This window comes from Acomys minous (genome assembly GCF_964271855.1).
Source record: "Acomys minous genome assembly, chromosome: 9".
Lineage (NCBI taxonomy): Eukaryota > Metazoa > Chordata > Mammalia > Rodentia > Muridae > Acomys > Acomys minous.
Genome location: NC_140490.1, coordinates 117,819,539 through 117,847,015, shown reverse-complemented (window position 1 = coordinate 117,847,015; position 27,477 = coordinate 117,819,539). Strand labels below are relative to the sequence as shown.

The window sequence follows — 27,477 nt, the reverse complement described above, 5'->3', positions numbered from 1 at the left end:
AAAGTCAACCTGTTAGTACCCTGTAAAATAAAATTAAAACCGAATCAAAAAGCAAACAAATAAACAAGTTATATACTTTAAAGACATGGCAAAGAGTGTCTCCTCCAATTCAAAAAGAGTTGATATGAAAGAAGAATTGTAATTCCATTTCCAGCATCTAGAGTAGACAGTATTCTGTTAAGTACCAAAGATCTTGGCTATTGATGTCCCTGTGGCATTGGCATTTGCATGCCATACAAACTCTTTCTTGGGAGGGTCCAATTCATTGCCTGTCATTTTCTTCAGATGATTTATGCATCTCTATTATCTTAGTTTCTTTAGTATGCTTCAAGCTTTGACCTTACCAAAAGCTACCCATTTTCTGCTCTTCTCATATACTACTTTAAAGCTTCAATTCTCCATGCAGTACAAGCATCACATGGATGACACCAACATCTCTCACTAACTTGGATCCTAGCAGGCCCACTTGCTTGAAATATCACTGCCTTGGGCATTTGAGTATATAAATAACTAAAGAGGGCGAATGAAATCCCAGAGAAGAAACTTCTAGTTGGCTCTGGGCAAGCAAGATACCAAGGAAATGGTGATCATTTTAAGGGAAAGGTTTTCAAATGAGGTTGCTCTTTCATACACATGAGCTTGCCATCTGTGGGATCTGGACAACACCTGAGATGTATCAAGGCGCCTTTCCCACTGATTCTCTGCTAAGTACTTAGCTTCATTGTAATGGCCATAATCTCTTCTGAAATCATGACAACCTTAAAATCCAACTTAAACATGTTTTCTCTGAAGGAACTAAATGTTTCCCAGCTCTTTATATTCTGCTTTTATTTTCTTTTCATTCTCCATATTAATCTGGTTAAACCAGGTCATAACCATACTATATTCTGAACGTTAGGCTGTTGTAAAACCTCATCACACTGTCTTATGCTTTTTAAATTCAGCCTTTTATAAAATTTCTGGACATAGATGAGAGATAGACAAGTTCTTTGCACAATGTAGTATAGGCTTTAGTCTAGCCAATTTACCCAATAGAGTTTTTATTCCTGCCTGGAATTCTCTAAGTCTGGTATTTATGACACATTCCTCTGGAGCAGTGGTTCTCAACATTTCTAATGTTGCAACACTAATACAGTTCCTCGGGTTATGGTGACCCAACTGTAAATTTACTTTGTTGCTACTTCATAACTGTAATTTTGCTACTGTTATGAATTATAATATAAATATCTGTTATGCAGGATATCTGATTTGTGACATGCAAAGAGATCATGACCCTTTAAGCCTGAGGTCATGTTCCCCGAAACGAAAGGGAGATAGAGCTACAGAAGAAATAAGCCTCCACAGCTGCTGCTGGGATCTGACTGACCCTACCCACAGGTTAAGCAGCGCTGCTGTAGACATTCTGTTCTTCTGTGCTTGTACCAGAGTCACCCATTAATAACAGTAAGTTCATGATGATGGGGCTGAACTTCTTCACCTAACGGTTGACAGAAGTACCAGTTTTATGTATTTTTCCAGAATGTGAAAAGTTGTTTTGAAGAGAAAAATAATATTCTTTATACTGTTTATAGTTTTCAGCTAAAATGGACTCTTATAACAAAAGAAAACTATTAAGAAACAGACAGGAATTTAATACCATCAGTATCTCATGCATACACAGATGACAGAGTTTACTAAAACTCAGAATGTGAATTTGGGCTAAATATAACCATCTACCTATGTACCACAGATTCTTTAGCCATTCTTAGATTGAGGGACATTTAGGTTGTTTCCAGATTCTGGCAATTATGAATAAAGCTGCTATGGGAATAGTAGAGCAAATGTCCTTTTTGTATGGTGGAGTATCTTTGGGGCATATGCCAGGAGTGGCATAGTTGGGTCTTGAGGTAGCACTATTCCCAATTTTCTGAGAAAGTGCCAAAGTGGTTGTACAAGTTTGCACTCCCACCAGCAATGGAAGAGTGTTCCCCTTTCTCCAAATTCTTGCTAGCATCTGTTATGACTTGAGTTTTTTATCTTACCCATTCTGATAGATGGAAGATGGAAATCTATGAGTCCTTTTGACTAGCATTTCCCTGATGGCTAAGGAAGTTGAAAGATAGGTGTAGGAAAGGTCAGGAGGAGCAGGCCAGAGCCAGCACTTTCAACGGGAGGAAGTAGCTTCATTTTGGTGTCTTTTCCACTGAATATATTTTATACTTTTTTCTACAGACACCTCTACAAGTGGAGAATCCCGTTGTATACACAATATTTTAGACAAAAGAATAATTTCTACTCTGTTAGTAATCAGATGATCCCACTGGCCTTCTTTCAGGAACTCACAGCAGTGTATGTCATTACATGATAGTGACAGGTGAAGGAGTGATAAACATGTTTTTTGTTTAGATCACAAGTGGGGGATGAGAAAAGACTGTGAGAGAGCAGGTGATGTTTATCCCCTTAGAAGTTGAACCACCATGTGAGGGAGATTGGTTATTAACCAGCTGAAAAACATCCTTGAACAAATTCTGAGAAGAGGTATAAAAATGAGCCAGAAACAAGAAGCAGGGCTTTTGGAGATGTGGAATAGTTTTGGCTGTTCATCACTCCACTTCTAAACTCTTCTGGAGAGAACCACTCGAGGGAAGGCTTCAGGGCTCCCAGCTCTGGCTGAGATTCCAGGTTCTGCTTGCTCCAGGTTCCAGCAGAAGAAATCCTGCTGATTACGCCAGGATAATTGTTCCTCAGAACTGATATCCTTACGGTTTCTTTATTGTGTTCTTTAATCTTCTTTTCCTATTGTTTAGGTTAGTTGGGTTATAAGTGAGGTACTCTCAGTTAATAAGTTCATAATAAAATATATTTGTTAAGAAAATTGAGCCTACAGACAGGCATGCTGGGTGCTGCCCATAAAAGGGGCCCCCAGCCATGCCAGATCTCTCCACATCCCCTCTCTTGTCTTTAGTTCACTCTCTCACCTCTCTTTCTTTCTCTATGTCTGTCTCTGTCTCCTTGTCTTCCTGTCTGCCCATGCGTCTGTCTGTCTTTATTTCTACCTCATGTTCCTACTCCAAGATGGCCTTTCACTCTTGCAAAAGACCTTGATGATCAATGCTCAGATCTTGGCTGGATATGGAAGTAGATGTAGGATGGAGGTATGGGTGGGTTTGTATTTTTTTTTTTTTACTAACCACTGAGCTCTAAAATCATTCCTAATCCGGCCTCTCATTTATTCTGCTAAGGTTTTTTTCTGCTACTTCATTCTATATATTTTTCTCTAGGCAAAACAGATGACTCACTGTTTCCTTACCCCACCCATCCCTTGTTTGTCTGTGGCCTTGGATCATGCTGTGAACTCCATCTGGAATATCATTTCAACCTTTCTGTAGATCTGTTTCTAAAAAGACAGCCTGTATTGAAGTTCCATCACAAATTCCAATTTCTCACAAGCTTTCTTCTTCACTGAAGAAACATTTTCTTCTAGCTTTCAATTTCCCATTTGTTTCAACAGTGATGTCTATAGTTTTACTGTATTGTAATATTTATAAATTTAAACTTTCAAGCTAGTTATCATCCTCATTGGCATCTTTGTAACTTGATTTTGTCATATTTATATTATTTGACCATAAAATTCTTAAAGCAGAACATATACTTAAAGTTATTTTGCCTTCTCTAATGGTGTTTTCCAAAGTACAGACTAAAACACACTAATGGCTTTTAAGATTAATTTGCTATACCAATCACTTTGTATCAAATAGATTAGAAGTAACTCCTGATTAGAATAGTACAGAAAGCTGTAGGGTTAAACATTGTCTCATAAAATTTCACTTAAGTCGTGGAAATGTATTCTGACTACTATCATATAACATATTTCCTGTTATTTATTTTAGTCAAACCATCCAAATTACTGACTGTAGAGCATTTAGTTCAAATATTTATACATAGTAATTAATAATTTTGGTGATTAGTTACCATGAATTAATCACCATGAGTTATATATATGTATATATTTTTTCTGCAAATACACTTTATTATGTCAATGATATTTATAACCATTTCTTCATTTCAAGAACAACAGAAGAGCTAGCATTAGCAATGTGATTTTAGGCTAACAGAGAAAATGTGTTAAATATAAAGTAGTTTTTACTGTTTAGGGACACTTTAATGCTCAGCAGTATTTGATTTTTTTTTTCTATTTGAATAGTATGGCCCATTTCTTTTCAACCCTAATGCTTTTTGTTCTTAATTCTAGTCTCATGAAAAGGCTCTAAATAAATGTAGATTTCAATTAAAAGAGGCTAGACTGTTATTTATAATTAAGCATCCTAATAGTGTGAGATTGTTTACTAGCCAAATGAAATAGAAATGGTGGCTTTTACAATAAATTCAGGGTTGGAGCTTGTTACTGCACATTTGACTTTCTGTTATGCCAACACAGCTGGAGGCAGATGGTGGAAGTGGTTGTGAGGAGCCTGCCCATGAATAATGGTAGGCCAAGGGAGCCCAGCCCTGCAGGAGGGCTCTGGCTAGACCACTTTTAGGAGAGACTTGGAAATACCTTTTTGTGTTCAAAGTATTGTTACCTCTGAACAGGCTAGAGACCCCCTGCTAAAAAGCCAGAAATAGTCAGAGAGCAATGCACTTTGAAATGAAAATGGTTGCTTTGCACATAAACACCTACACCGCTTAGCAGACTGTACCTAAAGTATGGGTCTGGCTTTCCTTTCTGTTTGGGTTCACTGGAAACTCAAAGTTATTTTTTCTTCTTATCCTTGCTGTGGATCCTAATTGCCTGTCACTACTGTCAATTTTAATCTTTCTCTCCTGCTTAGCACATCTCTCTTTCTTCCTCTCTTCTCTCTCTCTCTCTCTCTCTCTCTCTCTCTCTCTCTCTCTCTCTCTCTCTCTCTCTCTGCCACCCACCCCCCATTTGTGTGTGTGTGTGTGTGTGTGCTTGTACCTAGCGTATGCATATGGACATATAAATGTGGAGGTTGCAGGAGGGCATCAAGAGTCTTCTTCAATCCTTTTGTCTCTTATTTTTCAGACATGGACTCTCACTGAACCTGATGAAGTTAGGCTGGCTGACCATCAATATCTAAGGATCCATCTGACTCTACCTTCCAAGTTTACAGATTATAAACGTGCACTACTCTGTTGGGTGTTTTAGTGGGTGTTGGGCATCTAACCCATTAGGGTCTTATCTTTACATGGCAAGCACTTTATCCTCAATTGCAGAGTGACCTGATCAACTCTTCTTGGTTTATCTTTTACTGAAACATGATGAACTTATGTTCATCTTTCTATGTTGAGGGAGTCTTTGCTACAGTGGGTGTGTGATGTGAGAGTCCACACAAATAGACTTTTTCTTCCCAAGATTGATCACTTTACTTCAGGTCATTAATTAAGTCCAAGTTTTCAAATGTATTACTATTTTCTAAATCCAATAGATATGAGATATGGAATATGTACCAGACAAAATGGATATTATTTGGTGAAGTACATTATGTGAGCATGGAGATAGAAACAAGAGAGGACACCAGAGAGAGAGAGGGAGAGAGAGAGAGAGAGAAGAGAGAAGAGAGAAGAGGGAAGAGAGAAGAGAGACACAGACACAGACACACTGAGACACTGAGACAGACCAGACAGAGACAGAAACTGAAGAAGAAATGGAGAGAAACAAGAAAGAAAAACAGGAAAAGAGGGGAGGAAGGGGAGCAAGAGAGAGACAGGTAGGTGGGTTTGTACTTTTATATACTCCTGGGCAAAGGCACACCCAGTGGCAGGTAGGCAATGACATCACAAGTTGCTAGGTAGACTGTGGCAGGATCATAACATTCCTCCCTTTTCCTACAATTAAAAATGAGGACATTGGATTGTCTTTTATGTAAGGTATGTTAAAGTATATAAACATAGGTTCATTGGAAGCAGCTTTTGGCTGCCATGTAAGGGGAAAAGAGAGAAAGAAAAACAAGAACAACGAAATGTCTAGATGATATGGTGAAGGTAAAGGAAAAGGTCTGTTCTGGAAAGTTCAGGGTAGAGGGCAGGGTATGTCAGCCGTGTCCTGCAGCAGATAGGGACCAAGGCATGCTGGGAGAACCTGAAGCTGTGTGTCCCAGGTCTGGAGCACAGCATTCCCATTCCAGCCTTTTGTAAAAGGATAGGGGTACAGAAATCAATGCTCTTTGACTAATTCCTGCTGACAGTAGGGCAGCAACAGGGAGTTAAAAGGATGAAATGTTCCTCAGGTCCAGAAGAGCAGCAGCCTGTTGTATTTGCTGTCCAATGTCTGAGAACATCGGTGGCTAGGAGGGGCAACGCAGGTCCAGCTAGAAGAAACCACGTAGACCTACCTAGCTGGCATGGTCTCTGAGGTTGAATTGGAGCCCGTGCGGCTGTCGGTTTTAGCACTGTCATGGATGTAGGTAGTCATTTGGGATACTGGAACATATATGTGGGCGGAAGACAAAGTTAGTGAGTTAGGGAGAAAATTTCCTTTAGGGAGTGCAAACAGAGATGGAAGTTTTGGAGCAAAGAAGAGAAAAGCTTGAATGTACAGAACTTCCTTTAGAAAAGGCTTGAGATGGGAACTTCCTTGCATTTTATCCTAGCTGTACACTTGAACTCTTGGGACATCCAAGAAAAGGTTTAGCTACACGGAGCTTCCTCCCATCTTATGTGATTATTGGCAATAATCAAAAAGGTCTTGTTTTAGATCTGTTCAATTTGTTTGCAGAGGTGTGTAAGCTTAGCAGCCCTTAATGTGGCTGTCAGGTTTTGAAATTTTCAAGAAGGCGTCCCAGAGGAGCCTGGAAAAGCCGAGAAAGGACTATTTCTCATGGGGAGGTAAAGTCAGTAATCTATTAGGGCATCCCTAGAAATGGACTGTGACTCAAAAGACAGGTACAGATTGTTCAGTAACTCTTCAGCACTGACCAGTGACCAGAAGAGTGCAATTTAGCAGATGAGCTGGGCCCAGGGACGCAGCTCACCCAGTACTACGATTTCATGGTGTGGCAGGCAGTGTTGGAAGGTGGCAGGCAGCAGCAGTGGAGGCAGAAAAAGAGCTGTGTCTACAGTCTTGCCCAGTAGGAAAAGTCCTAGTTACTTCCCTCTCTGCTTGCTCTCCCGAAAGTTTCAACTCTGCATTAAGGACCAGCCACAGTCAGGCAGACTGGGCGTTTGGGTAACCCTTTCCCAGTGAACCTTAAGGGTGGCCACCATCTCTTAGACACAGGGAAGCCTTTATGCAAACTATGAAGGGGACTTCATTTAATCAGCAGGTGTTGGGTGCAGAAAGGTGGCAATTGGGTAGTTATGGATGGGAGTCCCAAAACCAGGGAAAAGAGGGAGGAATCCCACCCTCTGAAATAGGTGAAAGGTAGGAAACATACACTGTTGATTGGCAGTACTTATCCGGATTCCATTTGATCTGAGAGATTTTCTGTAGCTTAAAGGAATCTTTTTAAGTTCATAAAGGGAGACACATTTAGACATGTCAGCGTCATCGTTTGTAATCTGCAGTGAAACACATATTGTAGGAAAAAGCAGTAGACACACAGCATATCAGAGCCTTGGGAAAAGAACTTTGTGGTAAGAGCATGACTACTCTCTGAGGTGAGCTTAGGAAAGGCGGAAGCCTGGTGGATCTCTCTGACATTTTTGGAACAGTAACATGAGGACAGACACCTTCTGTAGAGCAGGATGGCAAAAGCTCATAACTTGCGGTTCTCAACCCTACAACACATTCTTAGACCTTCTAGCACTTATACCTTGTATGTATCAACCTTAAAACACCTATTTGGACCATCCAATATTCATAAAACACCTTTCTTAGGCCCTCTAACATTCAAAAAAACATATTCTCGGAAGCTTTAAGACATAGGTGAAATCGCTGTCATCCTTCCCTGTCCCTTAGCTTAAAGAACGGTAAAAAGACTGTGTCTAGATGTGAAAGTAACTCCAGGAGTGAGACCTAAGGCCTGGTCTCCTGAAGCATAGAACCTGAGACCTGTCCTTTACATGTGGTAGCAGGACAGACTGTATTTAGAGCTGGCAGTTAAAGTTTGGTCTCCTGCATATGTCAAGGACTGGGAAAGTATCTAAAGCCTGCTTATCGTCAACCTGAGGTCTGTGAGTGAGGTAAATCAGTTTGCCTTTCTAAAGAAAAGACTTAGTATATGGTAGTTTTAACCAGCTGATGAATTGACCAATGAACTAACATGGCAGATTACTTTGGGCTAAGGAGCTAATTGTCTGTTTTCTATCTATCAAACTAACATTAGTTTAGGTGTCAGTGTGATCAGAGACCTCAGAAGCACTTGGGAGTCTGGAGAAAGGGAATTATAAATTTAGGGTTCATCCAACCTATCGAAAGAGAGTCTAACTCAAGTCATACAGCTGAAAGAAGAAAATAGAATTAATAATATCAACAATATAATGTACATTTACTGAATACTATATATCTCTGAGTACTTATATAAATAATTTTATTTAGATCCTGAAGAGAAGCTAATCATGATAACATTAATGTTTAGGAAAATTAAATTCCTTAGTCATTGTCACATATGAAAATGGTTGTTTTGGATATATTAAAGAAATATGATTCAAGACAATGGCTGTATAAATTACATAAACATCATCTGCAAAAATGTTAACTACAAGTACTCTGAAAAATTAGATCCTTGGAAGCAAAAAGAAAATTGCATTCATAGTGCTTTGCTGATTTGTGTATGGTATGCTCAGCTATGGTACATCTTCACATACCAGTGAGGTACCTACTTGCTTTCAGCACTACTGATCCTTAGCAGGAGGCTTACTAACCCCAGCACAACAACCTGGAGGTAACTGACTTCACAGGATGTCTGAGGAATTAGGTCCTGACAGCTATAGGAACCAGCAACTAGTCCAGTGTAAATAAAGATTATGCCCCACTGCCCTGCACATGAAAAGAAAGAGAACAAAACAAACAAACAAACAAAACAAAACACAAAAAACCCAAACCTAGCAGAGAATGTTGAGTTTTGAGAAGAGAAAATCAGAATTTAGAATTATTTAACAAAAACTAGGAACCCATGAATGAAACATTTGTAATGTAGATTTAATATGTTGAGAAAGAAATTAAAAAATCATTATTTATTTGATGGAAGACATATTCATTATGTTCTTGAGTTGAGAGTGCAAATAGACTCAAATGTAGCCACAATTCTGTTCTGTGCAGTTGTAGAAACTTCCCAGAAAGAATTGTCTGAGCTATATGAAAAATGAATGTAGCTTTGAATAAAAGAATGACTTCATTGGTAAATTGGTGGCTCAAATTACAAGATAAGATCCAATATATGTGCAGGGTGTGGTGGCACACGCCTTTAATTTCAGCACTCAGGAGGCAGAGACAGGTGGAACACTGTGAGTTCGAGGCTAACCTGGTCTACAAAGTGAGTCTAGGACAGCCAAGGCTACACAGAGAAACCCTGTCTCAAAAAAAATCCAATATATGCATGTGTGTGTATAGATGTATATATTTTATTCCATATGCGATATTTGACAAAGCACCATCAGATTCATGGAAATGACTACCTTTATGCTGACTAAAATGCTACCTCACCAACCCTTTCTAGTGCACATCTTCTAGAATAATGCAGGTTGAAAATGAATAGAATGAGATGTCTATGGTGCTTGTCAGACACTGAAGGATTCTCTTGGGTTGTAGTAGCTGTTATTTTCTGTCAGGGACCAAATCATTTGGAATGCCAGAAAATGAGACACTTGCTGTCAGTGGGTGACACTGCTCACAGGGAGCAGAAGCCTTTGACTCCTATTGCTGAATCTTCACCCCAGGGAATTCATTCATTTTCCTTACCCAGCAACACCTGTATTTCTGATTCACAACAGGGACAGTCTATTTACAGATTGTGTTGGTCCTACAATACCTGTGTTGCGTGTGTTTGTAGATGAGGAAAAGATTGTGGATTGACTGCAGTAGGCTTTGAGCTTTTTCAAACCTACTTTATTTGGGGTTCTTTAATGCTTATACCTCCCTTCCTACCCACCTACACTAGATAGAAGAGAAGAGAGGTTAATAGGAACAGGAGAAGTAGACCTTTTTAGAATCAGTTACTTAGAGTGATTTCACTGGTGTAGTGGGCAGGATTCCAGCAGACCCTTTAAACAGCAAATCAGCAATTCAGCAAAGGTGATGGCAACCACAGCCATTGGAAAGGAACCCTGAGCAGCAGCTGGAACCAGAAACCATGACGTGTTAGCTGGAACAGTTCTCTCTAGAAGTGTCTTGAAATGAAGTGATGAACAACTAAGACTAAAAATCCCTGCACTTGTTTTGGGATCATATATTCTTCTAGAATTTGTACTAGGATGTTTATCAGTTGGCAAAGACCATGTCTCCACAAGAGGCAGTTCCTATACCAGTGGACAAACATCACCTGTTCTCTGCCAAGTCTGTTCTGTTTCAGCATAAAAATAATGCACACCTTTACACAAGTCTGTTTCACATGCCACACTTGGGATTAAGACAAAAACATGTTTACCTCCACTGCAGACTGCTTTTGAGGAAATCCTGTAATCCTAGGTTTAACCTGAGCTACATACTTGGTCATAGAAGTACATAGAAATGAATATTATTAGCCTATGCTGGGAGAACAACACCACTTCACAGTAAAATGCCAGAAATACTGCAATGGAGAAGGACCGATGAGCATCAGAGGGAAGGTACTGCGGTTCATATGGCTTGTGTCTCATAACATTAAATGGTAACACTCTTGCCAAGTGAATTGGTTTTCAGCCCCTCGCTAGCAGGTTCTTGGTGGAACAGAAATGAGAAAGAAAATGTTTCTTGGTAGGACACAAGATTTTATAAAATATCCATGGTCTTTCTTAGAGTCTTGTCAGTTCACATGATAGTTAATCTTTGCTTCTGTATGGAGCTCTGAGAAGCCAAGGTGCCACATAGACAAAATCATCACAGCCCTTTGGTCAGTTTTTTTTTTCAATTACCTTACTAGTATTCCATAGTTCATATATTATTAATGTATATTTAAATTTTTGTTCTAGTTAGCTTAAAATTTAATCTTGTTCTTTACTTATTAACTAGAGTTAATGAGCTACCAGAAAAATCAATTTCTCTTATTGTCTTTTTTTTTTCTTTTGGTTTTTTGAGACAGTGTCTCTCTCTGTGTTCTGGACTCACTTTGTAGACCAGGCTGGCCTTGAACTCACAGCGATCCATCTGCCTCTGTTTCCCGAGTGCTGGGATTAAAGACGTGCACCACCATGTCTGGCTCTGTCTTTTCAAAAGTCTCAATGAAGCTGTTTCCAGAGCTTATCTAATCAAGGACACCACACGAGTTGCGGATTGTACAACTCAACTTGGTTAAATTAAGTCTGTATTTGATTATTTGTGTTTATTTTGTGTTTCATTTTTCTCCATACAGTAGTCTAAATGGAGGAAGGCATATGAAATATGATTTTTTAAAGAATAGTATGTAATGTTCCAAAAGTAAATAGTTATTTTCTAAGCAAAAGCTACATAATTATTTTATTTGATTACATTTTTCCTAACACTGACAAGGTGATACAGTCATATGTTTGATCCTAGTAATTACCCATAATCTATGAGTATCTTAATCAATTTCTATTCTTATAACAAAATATCTGTGACTATATAATTTAGGAATAACAGTGATTTAGTCATCACCATTCTGTAGGCTGGGAAGCCAAGGTCAAGGTGCCAGCAGATCGCTTGTCAGTGAGAACATCTGCAATGCTCTTCATAAAATAGGAGATATGGGATGACCAACTTTACCTCCTCAAACATTTTGAAAGGCAGTAATCCTACTCACAAATGTGGAGGTCTCAGAACCTAATGATTTTCATATACACAATTTCTCAATATTGTTTGGAAACTCAAGAGCAAGGCATTACATATGGCAAGGGCTTAATGCTGTATGACAATGCAGTAGAAAACTGGAAGATAAATAGACATATTTGCAAGAGGTAAAATGGGAAATAAGAACCTGAACCCTCTTTCTATAGTACAAATGCATTTTTAAAAGGAATGCATTACTAATTTTTTAGTGGACCAATAAACTCCTCTACTCTGACAATAAATTCAACCTGCTCCTTTGAACAAACTCGACTGGAACCATAGTGCAATACTTCCCTGGCATCATGTGTTTAAAAAGAGAATTGAAAGTTTGAGGGAGGAGTCAGGAACATGGCTCATTTAGTAGAGTGCTTACCTACAGTGCACAAGACTTTTGTTTTCAATCCTGGCACTACATAAGACTTGAGGGGACATGCATGCCTGTAATCCCAGCATGCGGGAGATAAAATCAACAGGCTCAAGAATTTAAGATTTCCCTTGGGTAAGTGATACATTTAAGGCCAAGTTGATTTCTTTAATTAAGAGGTGGAGTGTTGAGCAAGTGGCCAAGATGTTTCTGAGACAAGCATTTGAGCCAGAGATGGCATATAACAGTCTGGAGTGGGGCTGCTCAACAAACAGGAAACGCAGGATTTCAAGCTACAAGTAGATGGGAAGACAGTAGATAAGTGGGTCAAAAACCAAAGATGCCACGGAGCAAGTGATACAGATCACACCACTAGCTATGTACTACCATAAAGACAATGCCTTCTAATAATTTCAAATCTGTCTCTGTATATCCATCTCTGTTTCTATCTCTTTGCCTGTCTCTCTATATTCTATATGTCTTGTCTGTCTGTCTGTCTGTCTGTCTGTCTGTCTGTCTGTCTGTCTGTCTCTCTCTCTGTGTGTGTGTGTGTGTGTGTTTCTGTAGTGCCTGCACAAATGTGTGTATGTGAGGCACGTTCTATGCCAGTCGTCAGCATTCGCCTTAGTTGAGATAGAGTTTTTGTTGCCTTCCACTATACACAACAAGCTACTCAGCTGCTGAACTTCTGGGAATTCTCCTCACTCCATAATTCACCTCACCATAGAAACAGAGGTGTGTACTATGGTGCTCAACTTTGCATGGGCTCTGCATATCTAAAACTCATGTCCTTAAACTTGTAAGGAAAGTGCTTTATCCACTGAACCATCTCCAGAGACTTTTCCTTTTAGTTTTAATGAGATACTAATTAAGAGTGATATTACTTAAACTTCATTGTAGCAGTTCTTGAATAAGCAAATGAGTGAGTATCTTATATTTGTACGTTCTTCTGGGCTCTTTTTCTTGTTTCTCTTGTCCAATTTTGATGTGATAGTTTTTCTCTATTTTATTGTATTTCATTTTGCTAATTTTAAAAAATGAATGAGTGAATAAAAACCTGTCTACTAGGGTCAGGTTTAACAACTGAAATGTCCTACCTGCAGGGAGAATGAAAATTTGTTCAGAATTCCGTGCAATTCCTGAATCGTTTACTGGAGCTTCTCAACATAGTCTACACTGCTCGCCGCCATCTTAGAGTCTTGCCCGTGGATAAGGTTTAATGTTTGAGAATCTGAAATTTCTTGTGGACTTGTTACAAGAATCCTAGGAAATAGTTATGGAAGGCTCTGAAAATAGTGGGAGCCATATAAAAGTTTTCCTGCATTTCACTCTGGATGAAGGGACCTTAATCCTGGTTTGATTTAAAACCCAGCAAATGCTCTTCATATGGCTTATGAAGTTTTTTCCCATAACTTAAACAAGTTGCTGTGATCATCAGATGAGTCACATTCAAAAGCAAAGACAGCGGAGTGATAGAAGAAAAAGCTGTACTAGTAATTTGACTTCAGTCACATTCTTTTGGCCTTTGGTTTTCTGGTCATTGACTATTATTTATCAGTTTCTTTTTAAATGAGAACATTTTTGTTTGTCGTATATTTGATCCTTCAACAGATACGAAAGTGCTTTAGAGTCTTGGCTGGAGATGGGACATTTTTCTCCCTCACTAAGGTGTTCTCCAATTGAAAATAAGTGTCCTTGCTCTCAGACAACTGTGTGTGTTGTGGCTAGAGCAGAAGTATCTCAACATGCCTGTGCAACATCATAATGGCTACTGTAAAGACACACTGTCAGGAATTACCTTCATTATGGGGGGTCCTAAGCAGTAGTGATTGACTCCCCTAGGCTAAGGACCATCTCGACTGCTGAGGGCATTTAGTGCCATGTGGTCGTTAAGTGGTCTCAGCAGGATGTGAGTGAGCAAAAGTGGAGTTGTTTAGACATGTTCTTGTGGAGAGTTGTTTGTAGTTTTGGTGTTACCTTAAAAATTCCTTAGTGTTTGAATGATGTTTTCTTTAAATACGTTCTTCCTTTTATGATTTATTTTTACCTATTCATCTTTAAGGAAAGTTGTTTTAGCAATGTTTGACTTTCTTTTTGTCTGTCTCCCCGCCCCCTTTTATGCCTTCCATTTATTTGTTCTTCCCTTTCTTTCTCAAACTGTTGGACATATTCCAAGTATGACTGAGCCCAGGAGAATATCCTGAATATTTTAAGCTTGCAACACTGGCACTTCCAAGTTGTTAGGGGTTGTTTTGAAGGGCATAAATTGAGCTATCACTTCACAATGTTTGAACTCCTTTCTATTTTCTGGCACTCTTTATCTAGCTTCTGTCTTTTAGATCTTTTTGCATCATTTTGCAAGGTTTGTATAAAGTCATCCCTTTGTAAAATTGTACCGCTTTGTTGAATGTCATGGAATTTTTATTGATTTGCAGTGCCTTTATCTTGGGATAAATCTTCAGTTACCTCAGATGATTTTTTTTGGGGTGTGTGTGTGTGTGTGTGTGTGTGTGTGTGTGTGTGTGTTGCTAGCATTCCTTTCATTGTTTGCTATATGTCCATATTTTGAGCAAGATTTTTGTAGTGGGATCTTAGTGTAGTTTTTTTTTAAAGCTTTCTACTTGAGTGCTTTTCTCTGAGGTTAAGGTTTTAACACAATAAAATGATTTCTAATTGCTTGATCTTTTCTTGATTGATACTACTGTGCAATGTGCACAAAGCTTGGGACAGTATTTATGTTTCTTTTCCTAAGAAGCTAAAGGTCTGCACTTGCCTCTCTCTCTCATACTATAAACCATATCCTGGCCTTTGAATAGTAATAAGATTAAAAAGCATTTCACATATTTTTAAAGTCCTAAATAGTAGAGACAGTACATGATGACATTTTGTTAACTCAAAGTGTTGTGCAAATGTAGAAGCTTATATTTACCTAAAAAACAGAAGGAAATGAGAAAATGGGCATGGTGAGTCCTAGTGAAAGGTAAGCTTTTGAGATTACCAGAGACTGTAGTGAAGTAGCAGCATTTGATGAAACAAAACATTATAAAGTGTTTCTAATAATTCAGAACATTTAAGGAAAAGGTCGATATACAGCTTCATATAATACATGGAAGCAAAATTAGGCAAAGAATGCAGCTTAGTCAAGAGTTGGATTAAGGGAAACTCTCAAGGCTCTCAAGAATTGTAATTCTGCACACTACTACCTACTAATGGATGGACATTTCTGTTATTAATCACTTAATATTGTTTTTTTTTAAATCTCAACCTCAAGCAGGGCAGAGTGGTGCATGCTTTTAATCCCAGCACTCAGGGAGGCAGAGACAAGCAGATCAGTGAGGTCCCTGGTCTACAAAGTGAGTCCAGGACAGCCACAAGAACCACCGAGAAATCTTGTTTTGGAAAAAACAAAACAAAAAAAAAAAAGAAAAAAACCCTCAACCAACAGTGAAACTGTTCAAAAATGCAGTCTTTGAGAACTCAAGATAAAACCTTTCTTTAAAATATATAAAATCAAAGCAATGAAGCAGACAGGCATATGCCTACCTAAAGTTTACCACCTGTGGAAGCAGAATTTTCCCCAAGACTCAGGAATCAATAGTGATTCCACAACATACAAAGCAGTATATAATTTGGTTATGTAATTTGTAATGAAAAACGGAAGAAACTTATGTTATTTTAAAAAGTATTTTCAAAAGTAGAAATTATAAAAGTGATGAAGACAGACAAATCAGATGTGTATTGTTAACAAATTAGAAACAGATTCATAAAATACACACATGTAAGAAAGAAAATTAGCTTTATCCTGAGGCAAAGCATCTCCTATGTTATGAAATGGACTTCTAACATTCAGGTAGCCATCATTGGTTAAGTGATATTCACTTCCTGTTTCATAGGCATCAACTGCTACCTGCACTTGAACCTAATGGACTAATGGAAAATTACAAATGATTATTTTCCTCTAAAGACATCATATTAGATGAAGGAGAAAAATGATGACCCTTATGAAATAACATTTTGAATTTACAGTCCATCTTTCCCACATTGATAGGGATCATCGATGCAGAGCAGCCTTTCCAGCAGTTTTCTGTAAATATGACCCAAATATGGACCCAAATTGTCCAAATGCAGATTTAGGTCAGTAGGTATGTAGTGGACGTCTTGCTTTGCTGTGGAGCACACACTGATGAGCCACAGCCTATTCTGTGCATTTTTGTAGCTAACAAGAACAAGAATTCAGAGAGGCCTTCCATGTCTATAACATCAGCAATAATTAAATGTAAAATTCCTTATTGTTTCCCAAAGCATGGAAGTATATGAATAGGTTAATACTCTCTAATCAGTCACTTCCCTCAGCCAGTGTCAATGTCCCAAAGTTTAACTAACAGAACAGAAAGGCTGCTCGAACTGAAGCCAACACTGTGGCGTTCAGCGGCTTTTATATGCTCACAGTTTTGTGTAAATATTACTACTCATACCCTCTAGAGCAGTGGTTCTCAACTTGTGGGTCACGACCCCTTCAGGGTCCAACAACATATCAGATATCCTGACCATCAGATATTTATATTGCAACTCATGACAGGAGTAAAGTTATACTATGAGGTAGAATCATTACTAATTTTATGGTTGGGGGTCACCATATCATGAGGAACCGTGTTAAAGGGATGCAGCATTCGGCCAACGGAGAACTACTGCTCTAGGAACACCTGATACACGGGAAGCCGTCACTGCTCACCCCCTCCTACGCGCCTCCAGACCTGCCAACCTGCTCTCCGTCTTTCTGCATGTCCTTGTTCTGAACAATTCAGAAAAATGAGATTAACTGTTTATGGCCTTACATGTATTGCTTTAAAAAATCTAATATAAAGCATTCTTTTTGTTGAGGCATGTATTATTACCTTATTTCATGGTTGACTAATATTCTATTTTGTGGCTAACTGTATTTTCCCCATTCATCCATTGATATGTAGTTGGTTTCATTTTTCATCTATTGTGGAATGTGCTATTATAACAAGCACGGACAATCATGTGTCAACATATGCTTTTACTTATCCGTAGGAGAAATTTTTCTGTGTGACATTATAGCCATATCCCGCTTTAAGTTCTTAGTGACAATATATGAGAATTTTAATACTCCACTTCATCACCAGCATTCTCTTTTTGTTTAGTTTTGTTTGTGTGTGTATATGTCCATGTTCATGTGTGTGGAGGTACACATGTGTATATATGTATGTGCATATATGTGTGCATGTTCAAGTGTGTTGGAGGTGCTTGCTTGTGTGTTTGTGTGTGTGTGTATAGGGTGCTTATGCATATGTGTATGTGTCTGCATATTTGTGCCTATTAATGAGTGTGCAGGTGCACATGTGCGTGGGTCTATGTGTACCTGTGCATATATGTGTTTGTGCATATCTGTGCAAGTGTGCATGAGTGCATGCCATGTTGTCAGGCGCTATTTTCTCTGTTTTTGAGACAAAGCCTCTGCTTGTCCTGAAGTGTATCTAGCAGACAGGCTGGGTGGCCAGGCACTCTACTTCCTCAGCACTGGAATGAGGAGAGTTTAACATCCAGCTTTTTAACTTAGGGATTGAGGGCCAAACTCAGGGCCCCACGCTTGTATCAATTGATCTTTTCCCACCGCCTCTGATTTGAACTTTTTTTCCCATGTGTTTTTAACTAATGATTTTATTTATATCGGTTAAATGTACACAATAATGGGTTCCGTTGTGACTTTTAAAATTATGTACATAGTGTGGGAAGAATAACAGCCTTCAGGTTTCTTCTTCTTTCATCCGCCCCCTCCCAGGCTTATTAATTGCTTTCATCATCTCAACTAGCCTCCCTTACACTTGCATATTTAGTGTTTGTGTTCAAGTGTATGTGTGTATGTGTGTGCACGTGTGTGTGTGCGTGTGTGTGTGCGTGTGTATGTGTGTGTGTGTGTGTGTGTGTGTGTGTGTGAGAGAGAGAGAGAGAGAGAGAGAGAGAGAGAGAGAGAGAGAGAGAGAGAGAGACCTAATGTGTTTTACTAAGGCTTCATAAAGGAGAATATGCACCTTACTCGTGTCTATACCACTGAAAATCTCAAAGGGAGACATCTCATGAAGGTAATCACAATTGTTTTGATTTCAAGAGTTCAACAGCCATGTCATTTTGGAAATTCAGTGTTCCACATGGCTCCTCACACACTTTCTCTGATTTACATTCTTTTTGTCCTTTTAGTGATGCTTCCTGAGCCATTGAGGTAGTCTTAAAGATGTATTGTGTATAAAATAACATTTTTTAGAGGCTTCACCATGGAGCCCAGGAGTTTTTGAAGGAGCTATGTAACCTAATGTGCCCTCACTTTGCAATGTTTTTTTTTTTTCAGCATGATGGGCATAGGGATTACTGTAATGTCCAGCTAGGTTCTCATGCTTTGATTGCACATTTGATATACAATTGATAGAAGTGATGTGCTTATTGTCCTTTCTATGATTATTGGTCCTGTGTACCCTTTCTTTAGAAAAATACCTACTTAAGCCCTCCATAGGTTATTTAATCAAGATGTTCATCTCTAGTCAGTAGATGAACATATCTTTTACTTTAAATACCATAATATCAGCTATGTGAATAACAAACATGTTCTGCATTCTGTATAATGTCTTTACTATGTCCTTTGATGCATAAGAATTTTAAATTTTGATAGAATATTTAGCAAAGGTCTTGTTGTCTCTAATTTTGATTTCATGCTTTAAAACATTTTCCAGAAACACACATTTTGAAACATTAGTCCAGCAGTTTTCAACCTGTGGGTCCTGAACCTTTTGGGGTCAGCCAACCCATTCACAGGGGTAACATATCAGATATTCTGCATATCAGATATTTATGTTACAATTCATAACAGTAGCAGCATTACAGTGATGAAATGGCAAGGAAAAAAATTTTATGGTTGGAGGGCACCATAACGTGAGTAAAGCACCACTGCAGCATTAGGGAGGCTGAGAACCACGGGGTTAGTTCTGGGTTTTCTTCTGGCAGGTTTATACTTTTGACTCTTGAATATACGCTTCTGATCTTTTGGAGTTAATGTTTACACCTGGTTTGTGTAATTTAATATTTTGCATGTACTTATTCAGTTTTAAAAATATCATTTGCTTAGAAATGCTGTTTTATTTCCATTGAGTGTTCTTGACATTCTTTGATAACTAATACAAGTAATTGATAGACGAAGTTATTTCTGCTCTCCTGGTTCTGGTCACTCAATACCCTTCCTCATTTCCATACCACGGTGTTTCAACTGCTGTGGCTTTTTTGCTAGTTTTGAAATTATATGTGAGAATCTTCACATTATTTTCTTCTTTTAAAGCCTATTTTGCATAAACAACTCAAGGGCTCCTCCTTGCAGAAGACTTCCAATTCAGTATTCCTTAGACGCCTATATATTTTTTATTTAGGCTTAAGACCCCCATGAGATTTCTCCCTAACACATTAGTATGTTTGCAGTCCTGAAATCATACACATAAAAATTATTATATTGACTAAACAGATTGTATTTACATATTTGGGAATATATATGTATATATATAATTGTTGGAGAAAAAGAGGGCATGAATTTGAAAGAAAACAAGAGAGAACATGAAAGAGGTTAGAGGGAGGGACGGGAAGGGGGATATTATGTAATTATATTTTAATTAAAAAAACAACTATTTTGAAAAAAAAGGTGTTCACTTTTGTTCTTTTGTCTTCTTAGATGATTGTTGACTCCCTCTCTCTCTCTCTCTCTCTCTCTCTCTCTCTCTCTCTCTCTCTCTCTCTTTCTCTCTGTCTCTGTCCCCACGTGTGTGTGTGTATGTGTGTGTGTGTGTGTGTGTGTGTGTGTGTGTGTGTGTGTGTGTGTGTGTCTGACTTTTGTTTTCTGCCAAGTTATAACATACTAGTTTTCATATTTTGGTTGACATTAGAAATAAGAATTGGAATTTTCATGAGAATGACAGTGATTTCTGTCAAATCATACTTTTCACATTGAAAAGTCCCTTCACCCCACACTGTGAAACCTTTTAATTAAACTCCATATAGGTGATATTTGTGTCAAGGTAGCCTGCAGATCACTTGCCTTTTTTCCCACCTCTTCTTCGTTTCTCAGATTCTGTCTTTGATACCATGAGACTCGAACCTGACCTTCCAACAACTTCTCATCCTTAGAGATGGATCCCCTTACCACAGCCAGCAGATCCCAAAGCACACTTTTAGCCCTGGCTTCTTTTATAAGATGCTAATTGCATTTCTCCTTGGGATCCATGAATATTTCAAATTATAGCCTATTTAAAATTTATTTTCACACTCTTTCACTTTCTTACTCATTTTTATTTTCTACTTCAGTTGTGATATTTCCTCATGTCCTACCACTTAAATTAGAAAGTTGAATGTGTCAGTGGCACTTTTAATTTTATGTAAGGAAAATGTTCGTTTTTGTTTTTGTTTTTTCAGTGTTCTCTTCCTCTCTACCTTTACCCCCATTGCTCTGCTTTAAGCTTTTCTTGACAATGTTTTCTAATACTGTGTCTTAGTTACTTAGCTGTTGTTATGATAAACACCATGACCAAGGCTATTCATGGAAGGAAGGGTTTATTCTAGATTTATGGTTCCTGAGGGATAGGATTCCCTCACCATCACAGTGGGAGCATGGTATCAGGCCAGCACCTCACTGGAGCAGCAGCTGAGGGCTCACATCTGCATCTACAAAAGGCAAATAGAGATGTAGCTTGAAATATTGTGTCTTTTGAAACCTCAAAGCCTGACTCTAGAAACATACTTCCTCTAACCAAGCTACACCTCCTAATCCTTCCCGAAACCGCCATCAATTTAGGACCAGGTATTCAAAGATCCAAGATGTATGAGAGATATCTAATTCAAACCACTACACACAACAAGTTTAGGGAAATTCTCTTGTAGATATCTCTACTACCAGTAGGGCTTGCATGGTCTCTGTATCATTCAGGAGCTGCCAAGGAGTTTATATAAAGTGGAATTGTCCTAATCATTGCCTTGTCAGGACATTCAGTAACTCTCTGGCTACCACCATTTAAACAGCTATTTTATTCCTCTAGTGTGCATAGAGCGAGACATTTAAATACTCAAGTGACAACTGGAATATGGTGTTATTAGTAAAAGCGATGTTTGTAAACAATCCTCATCCAATTTTAAAAGTGAAACAATGCTCTATTGCACATTAAAAGATGAGAACCCTTAACGGTTTATAATTCCCCACTGTAATTTGCATAGAACATTATTAAATCCTTGTGCAGTCTAGAGAAAGGTCATTGCATATTTTTACATATACAAAAGTAAGGTATGTATGCACTATATTTATGTGAACAAACATGATGTCTCTTTAGGCTAGAACTTTAATCCATGTTATCCCACACTGACTTTTCCATAGGAACATCAACATATTACACATGGAAATTTTATTTTAGGAGAACTATAGAAAGCTATACATATTGTGGGAATAAAAAAAATGAACAAAGGAATAGAATTAAAATTAAATTAGACTGAATAGCTTTGATCAAATTATCACCTATAACAAGAATTAATTGTTTTCTAAAATCATAATCATCACAACCCACATGATTTGGTTATGCAACATAACAAGGTACATTTATACTACTATTTTTAAGTAGACAAACTAATGTTCAACTTCCATTCTTTGAATTAACTCATTACTCACCGCTGGACATATTCCCGCTGGCAGCACATTTGCTCAAGTTGAAAACCATTATAGTTTGTTGACATTCTTTTTTTTTTTTTTTTTACTGCCAATGTCTTTCCTATCAGAAAATTTTCTGCTCTCTTCCATCAAAAGACAGCTAATTGCATCTTCCTTTCTTCTTCACTTCCTTGGAACTCATTATCTGACAACTTGATTTGTTGAGTCCCTCTCTACTATTCTCAGAACTTTCCAGTGTTTCCCTCTGGAGGAGAAAGGTGTTTTTAAACGTATCCATCGAAAACAGTTCAAAGTTGCCACCAGCTCAGTGAGATTGGAGCCCCTTGCCCTGCCCTGTGTACTTCCACATGATCTGGCCTTGGCTCTCATTTTTGACCCTGGGACCTATCACTTTTCCTGTGACTTATTTGGGTCTGACCACAGCCCTCAGAGAAGCTGGGAACAGAACACTTTCTATGTAAATCTTTAGCAGATTGGCTTTGCGTCTTCATTGGTCTTGGCTCCTAACCACGTCTTCGGTGCTGAATTTGTGTCTGTCCCACAACTTCCGATGCAGGCTTATTCCTCAGTACCTCAGTTCTTCATTACTGAAGAGTATGCTTGTGTAAGGTTGCCATAACAATATATCACATTTTTGTGTGTCTTAAACAACAGAAATGATCTTTCTGTTGTTGTAGTTGTTGTTCTAAAAAATGGAAATCAAAAGCTGAGCTGTAAGATTTATAACTTCTGGAGACGGAGGGCGGAGTACCTCTGCATGTTTGGGGAGGCAGGCAGAATAATGTAGATAATATTACAGGAAAACCTTTGGCTTCCACACTAACATGCATATGAGGCACATGTATATACATACATTCCCCTCTCTTACCCACCATTTGCCTACTGGTTCTAGAGATGCACATTGTAATGATTCAAAAAATATTATTCAGATATTGAAATTAATCAAATAAATAAATACAGTTTTGTTGCCTCCAATGACATAGTCATGAATGGAATTGAATTTTTATCAGCTAGATTTGATTTCTAGATCCTTTCATCAGACTCTATTTTCTGAAAATTAATAGTTAATTTATCACTTTCAAACATTTACTCATTAAAATCTTACCTCTCAGTGGGTATCTAATCTTACTATCTTAATTGTGCCAAGAGGAAACTTTAACTTTCTCACTCTGAGTAAAGTCCTTATAATCAGGAAAGAGATTCTGCCATTCTGAGACCAAGGATTTTCCTTAACTGTTACATATCTTGAGTCAGAAGAAAACTTTTGGTAACTACACATTGCAAATACAATTTTAAATAAAAACTTATTTAATATAATCTGTAGGGATTAATATAAAAAGATTATATTAATCTTTACTTCTATCTTACATATAAATTTGTAGACATGTACTTTGGTCAAAAATTTATGCAGAATCACCTCAAGTAAAAGAATGTTCATGTTCCTGTTAGGGTCATGACATTTTACTGAATTCTTTCTCCATATTTCTCTGATTATGTGGTCCCAACTTCTTGGAAAGCAGCTTGACACTGCTAAACCAGGAACTGCCTTTCAGTTCCTGCCTTTAATTGCTGCACATGTACCAAGGTGTTATTCATATTGTAGCATTGATATGCAGGCACAGCTCCATTTCTCTTTTGTTCATATTATTCTGCTTTCCAGTGAGAGTCCAAACCTCACAGTCATGTTTTGATTAAGAGGATAATTCTTTATTAAATTTTGAATAGTGTCTGTTATCAGTGTGGTGCTACTCTTATTGAAATAGCAACACCGTATTCTTCAGCTGCTTTGTGAAAGAGAAAACTGTGATTTCAATCCTCCTTCGGCCTCCTAGCTGTTTACAGTGGTTTAAAGAACTTTTACTGTGAAAGGCTCCTGGGTTTAGTTTGTGATGGCACTCGAGGACTTTGCTGATTCAATTATCTTTATATATATTGTATATATATATATATATATATATATATATATATATATATATATATATTGGATATTATATATATATAAATCCAACTTTATTGCTCTTTGAGAGATGGAATAACATTTACATGGAGTGCTAATTTCTGCTTTAAACTCTGCTTTGTGGGTCCAAGCTGTGTCATTTATTTAAGAGGTACTTGAATACTTCAAAGTTCTCTTCAAGTCATTGAATTCTCCAGCAGCACTTGGCTACTGGAACACACGACCTGTGAGGATTTTTTACAAAGACACATGCAAAATGCCACAATTTGCAATCTATCTGTTTTTAGCTGTGGAAATCACAAGAAAGATATTGCTAAGCCTCATTATAATTTCTGATACAAAACCTTAGGACTAGAAAAGTCCAAATCATTCTAGCTTAATTGGATCTTGAATAATTTTATTTCTGTAGTCTTCTATGTTATGGCAGCATACATCATTTTGGTGTATAAATGGCAACATATTCATGTATGTATTGAATATCTAATGCAACAGAAGTGGTTAATTTGAATCTTCAAATATCTTCTTGATGTCAAAAACTTTGCATGTTTCAGGTATGTTTGCTGATGAAGATTTTTACTGCAAAGGACCAGATTTTAAGCCAAGGACCAGATGAACATATTCACAAAGAACAACACACTGTAAGTACTATGGGTGATGCAATATTGATGGGAAATTTGAATGTATCTATCTGAACAAGTAATGAAAACATACAAAAATTAATACTTAAACTTAGGGTTTTAAGTTTATCATCTGTGAATTTTACCTAATCTGATCACGTATTAGCATTGGAGAAGATATTTTCCTATAAATCTCCTTTACCTAAAGTAAAATGCTGATAAGAAGATTTGTGAGACATTATGTATTACTGTTTTGTTTCTGTAATAAAGTACCTCAATATTATGGCTTAATTTGACAAAAGTATCTTACATCATTAGAGGTCAGAAGTCCCTATTTATGTTCTGGGGGAGAGGATAAATATAATCAAAACACTAAATAGAATGCTCAAGGAAAGAACTAATAAAAATTATACTGAACAATGCAATCATTTCTAAGATGGCTACTAAGCAACTATTGATCAAACTTAGAATATGTCCTCCCCAAACTGAAATGTGTGCAGCCAATACTTAATGAGGTTTGAAGTTAAAACTAATAAAAAAAAGTCTACTTCTTGGGCGATACTTTGAATTTTAACAAATTCAAAAATACAATTTTGTTCATTTAAAATTAAAAATTACAATAAAATAATATTGAGAATGCCTGAGGGGTAGAATTGTGATATTATTAATAAAAAATAATGATATCAACATCAGAGCAGTGGTCTCAGGAAGAGATACTTTTTGGAGGGAAGGAGTATAATAGGCTGAATATAATTAGACAGAATTTTGCCAGATAATTTTGTCATTATCTCTGTTTTATTATTAAGGAATGAAAACCTAAGGATGAGAAAACTTGTAGAAATTCTGCAGGTTGAAAGAAGAAAAAATGAGATTTGTACTCAGATTCCCTGGCTCTACTATTTATATTTACCCTCTACATAATTCTGAGAAATATTTTAGACCCAAATATCCCTCAACAGGATGTAAGAACATTTATCATTAATTAATTTGGGGAGACAATGTTTTGTGGAAGTCAATGCAATCAGCTGAATTGCTCTCTCTGAGTTTGAAATGGTGTCCCTTCTAGTCTGCTCTGTTTGAGATGCTTTCTTACTTTTTTACTTACAGTACATGCTCTGTTCCCTGATGTATTCAAATGGTAATAATACAGTTGCAAGGAGCCTTGTGATTTCTGTAATTCTGGGCTTCCTTTCTAAGTTGCATCACTTGTAATCATACATGGGTCATGTGTTTCACTCTGTTTTAAAAAATGTATTCACAAAGCTTTTCATACAGTTTATTCTGATCATGGTTTCCCTCCGTTGTCTTTCCCAGGTTCTCCTTACCACCTTTCCTATCTAAGTTGCCTTCTTTCTCTTTCTTTAGAAAAAGGAAAAGGTAGAAAATGAAACAGAATAAAATAAAGCAGCGAAAAGAAAAAGTAAGGAAACTCAAAAGAATAATAAATAAATAAAAAGCACAAGAAACACACACATGCGCACACACATGCACACATATGTGTATACACACATACACATTCATATACACAAACACAAACACACACCATAAATGCACAAAATAAAAAAAGCATAAGACAAAAGACAAGTAATGTAAAATCATGCTTAAAAAAAAAAGTGTTATGAAACTAAACATCTCCAAACACACCATACTATCGAGTTTGTTTTGTGTTGACCGTCTACTTCTGGGTATGGGGCCCCCTTAAGTGTGGTTTGCATGTCCAGTATCTCATGTTCTTGAGCACCTGAGCAGGGACATGCATGGCTTCTAAATGAGCCTTAAATCCAAACAGCTAGGGGTTGGTTATTCTCACAACTTTCCTGCCACTGTTGCCCCAGCACATCACATAGGCAGGCCACCGTTTTGTAGCAGAGGGTTTTGTAGCTAGATTGATGTTTTCTTTTATCTTCTAGTAATATGCAAAGTACTTTCCTGGACCATGAGCACTAGTCAGCAGGGATGAACCTCCAGTTAGCCATCAGCCCCAGTTCTCCGTATTCAATGAGCTATGGAAGTGTGGTGTTACCAATAGGGCCTTACCATAAGTTTGTGGGCAGCATCAATAGCATTGACAGTAGCTTGGGATTTTTGTTGTTGTTCTTTGGTTGTTTTGGTTGTTTTTTGTTTTGTTTTATTTTGTTGTGAGAAAGGTCTAGTTGGGGTTTTGTCTTCCCTGTTATATATTGATTTCATTTTGACTTCTTCCGTATATGTGTTTTTTTAAAGAAGCTTTTACTGTAGTGGATTTCTGTATGCTCCCTCTAGAGGCCCTTAATGTTAGTTGTCCCTCCCTGCATTTCCCCCCTTACCCCTGTAATCGAGTGTTTCTTCCTGCCCCTCCCCCCTTTCGTTAAAGAACTTTCCGACTTAAAAGTTGTGCCTTTTCTTGGATGGTTACAGTTGTTATTAACTGCTGTTGGGTCAGAATGCCAGTTAGCCATTATCTTTTCTTACTTATTTTACTTTCAAAAGAAAATGCAGCCCATACACAAACCAAAAGTGTCCCCAGGATGCTCTCAAGGCACCTTCCCTGTCATGCACCCAGAGCCGAGCATCACCTTCCTGGCCACTGCTTTGAAAGAATTCATAAAGTGGCAGGTACATTGGGTAGTGTTGCCAGGTCGTCTTGGCTGTCACAAACGCAACTTACTTGGTGTACTCAAATGAGGTATCAGACTTTCCACTGCAGCAGTCTATTTAAAATCTTACCCAAAGGAATTCTTAGCTCTGAATATTACAGAATAATTAGGTTTGGATAGGTGAGTCACTGTCTAGAATGTCAACGAGATACAGAGGTTGATTTAAATGCACTCTATACCAACCCATAAATGATATATGAGCGTTTTGCAGTCATTTCCCATTTTCATTCATTAGAAGTTTGTATGAAATATCCCTTAGCCAAGCATAGCTATGAATTATATACTTGTTCAGCTACCCACCTCTTTTTTTAAGTTTATGTTTTGTTATAAAATC

At 37.7% G+C, this 27,477-nt stretch overlaps 1 protein-coding gene across 6 annotated transcripts in view; it reads left to right on the top strand.

The window, feature by feature from the left end:
• LOC311605446 (uncharacterized protein) overlaps positions 1-27,477 on the top strand; it is a 354,125-nt gene that overhangs the window by 196,769 nt on the left and 129,879 nt on the right. For 5 of the 6 annotated variants that reach the window (XR_014781946.1, XR_014781947.1, XM_084795968.1 and 2 more), the window contains one exon: positions 24,442-24,528. Coding sequence is in view for 3 of the 6 variants with exons in the window: in XM_084795968.1 (XP_084652094.1) it covers positions 24,442-24,528 (87 nt within the window). In the remaining 3 variants the exon portion in view is untranslated. Of the gene's footprint in view, positions 1-24,441; positions 24,529-25,872; positions 25,928-27,477 lie in introns of all 6 variants that reach the window. The other variant, XR_014781945.1, reaches the window with a different exon arrangement.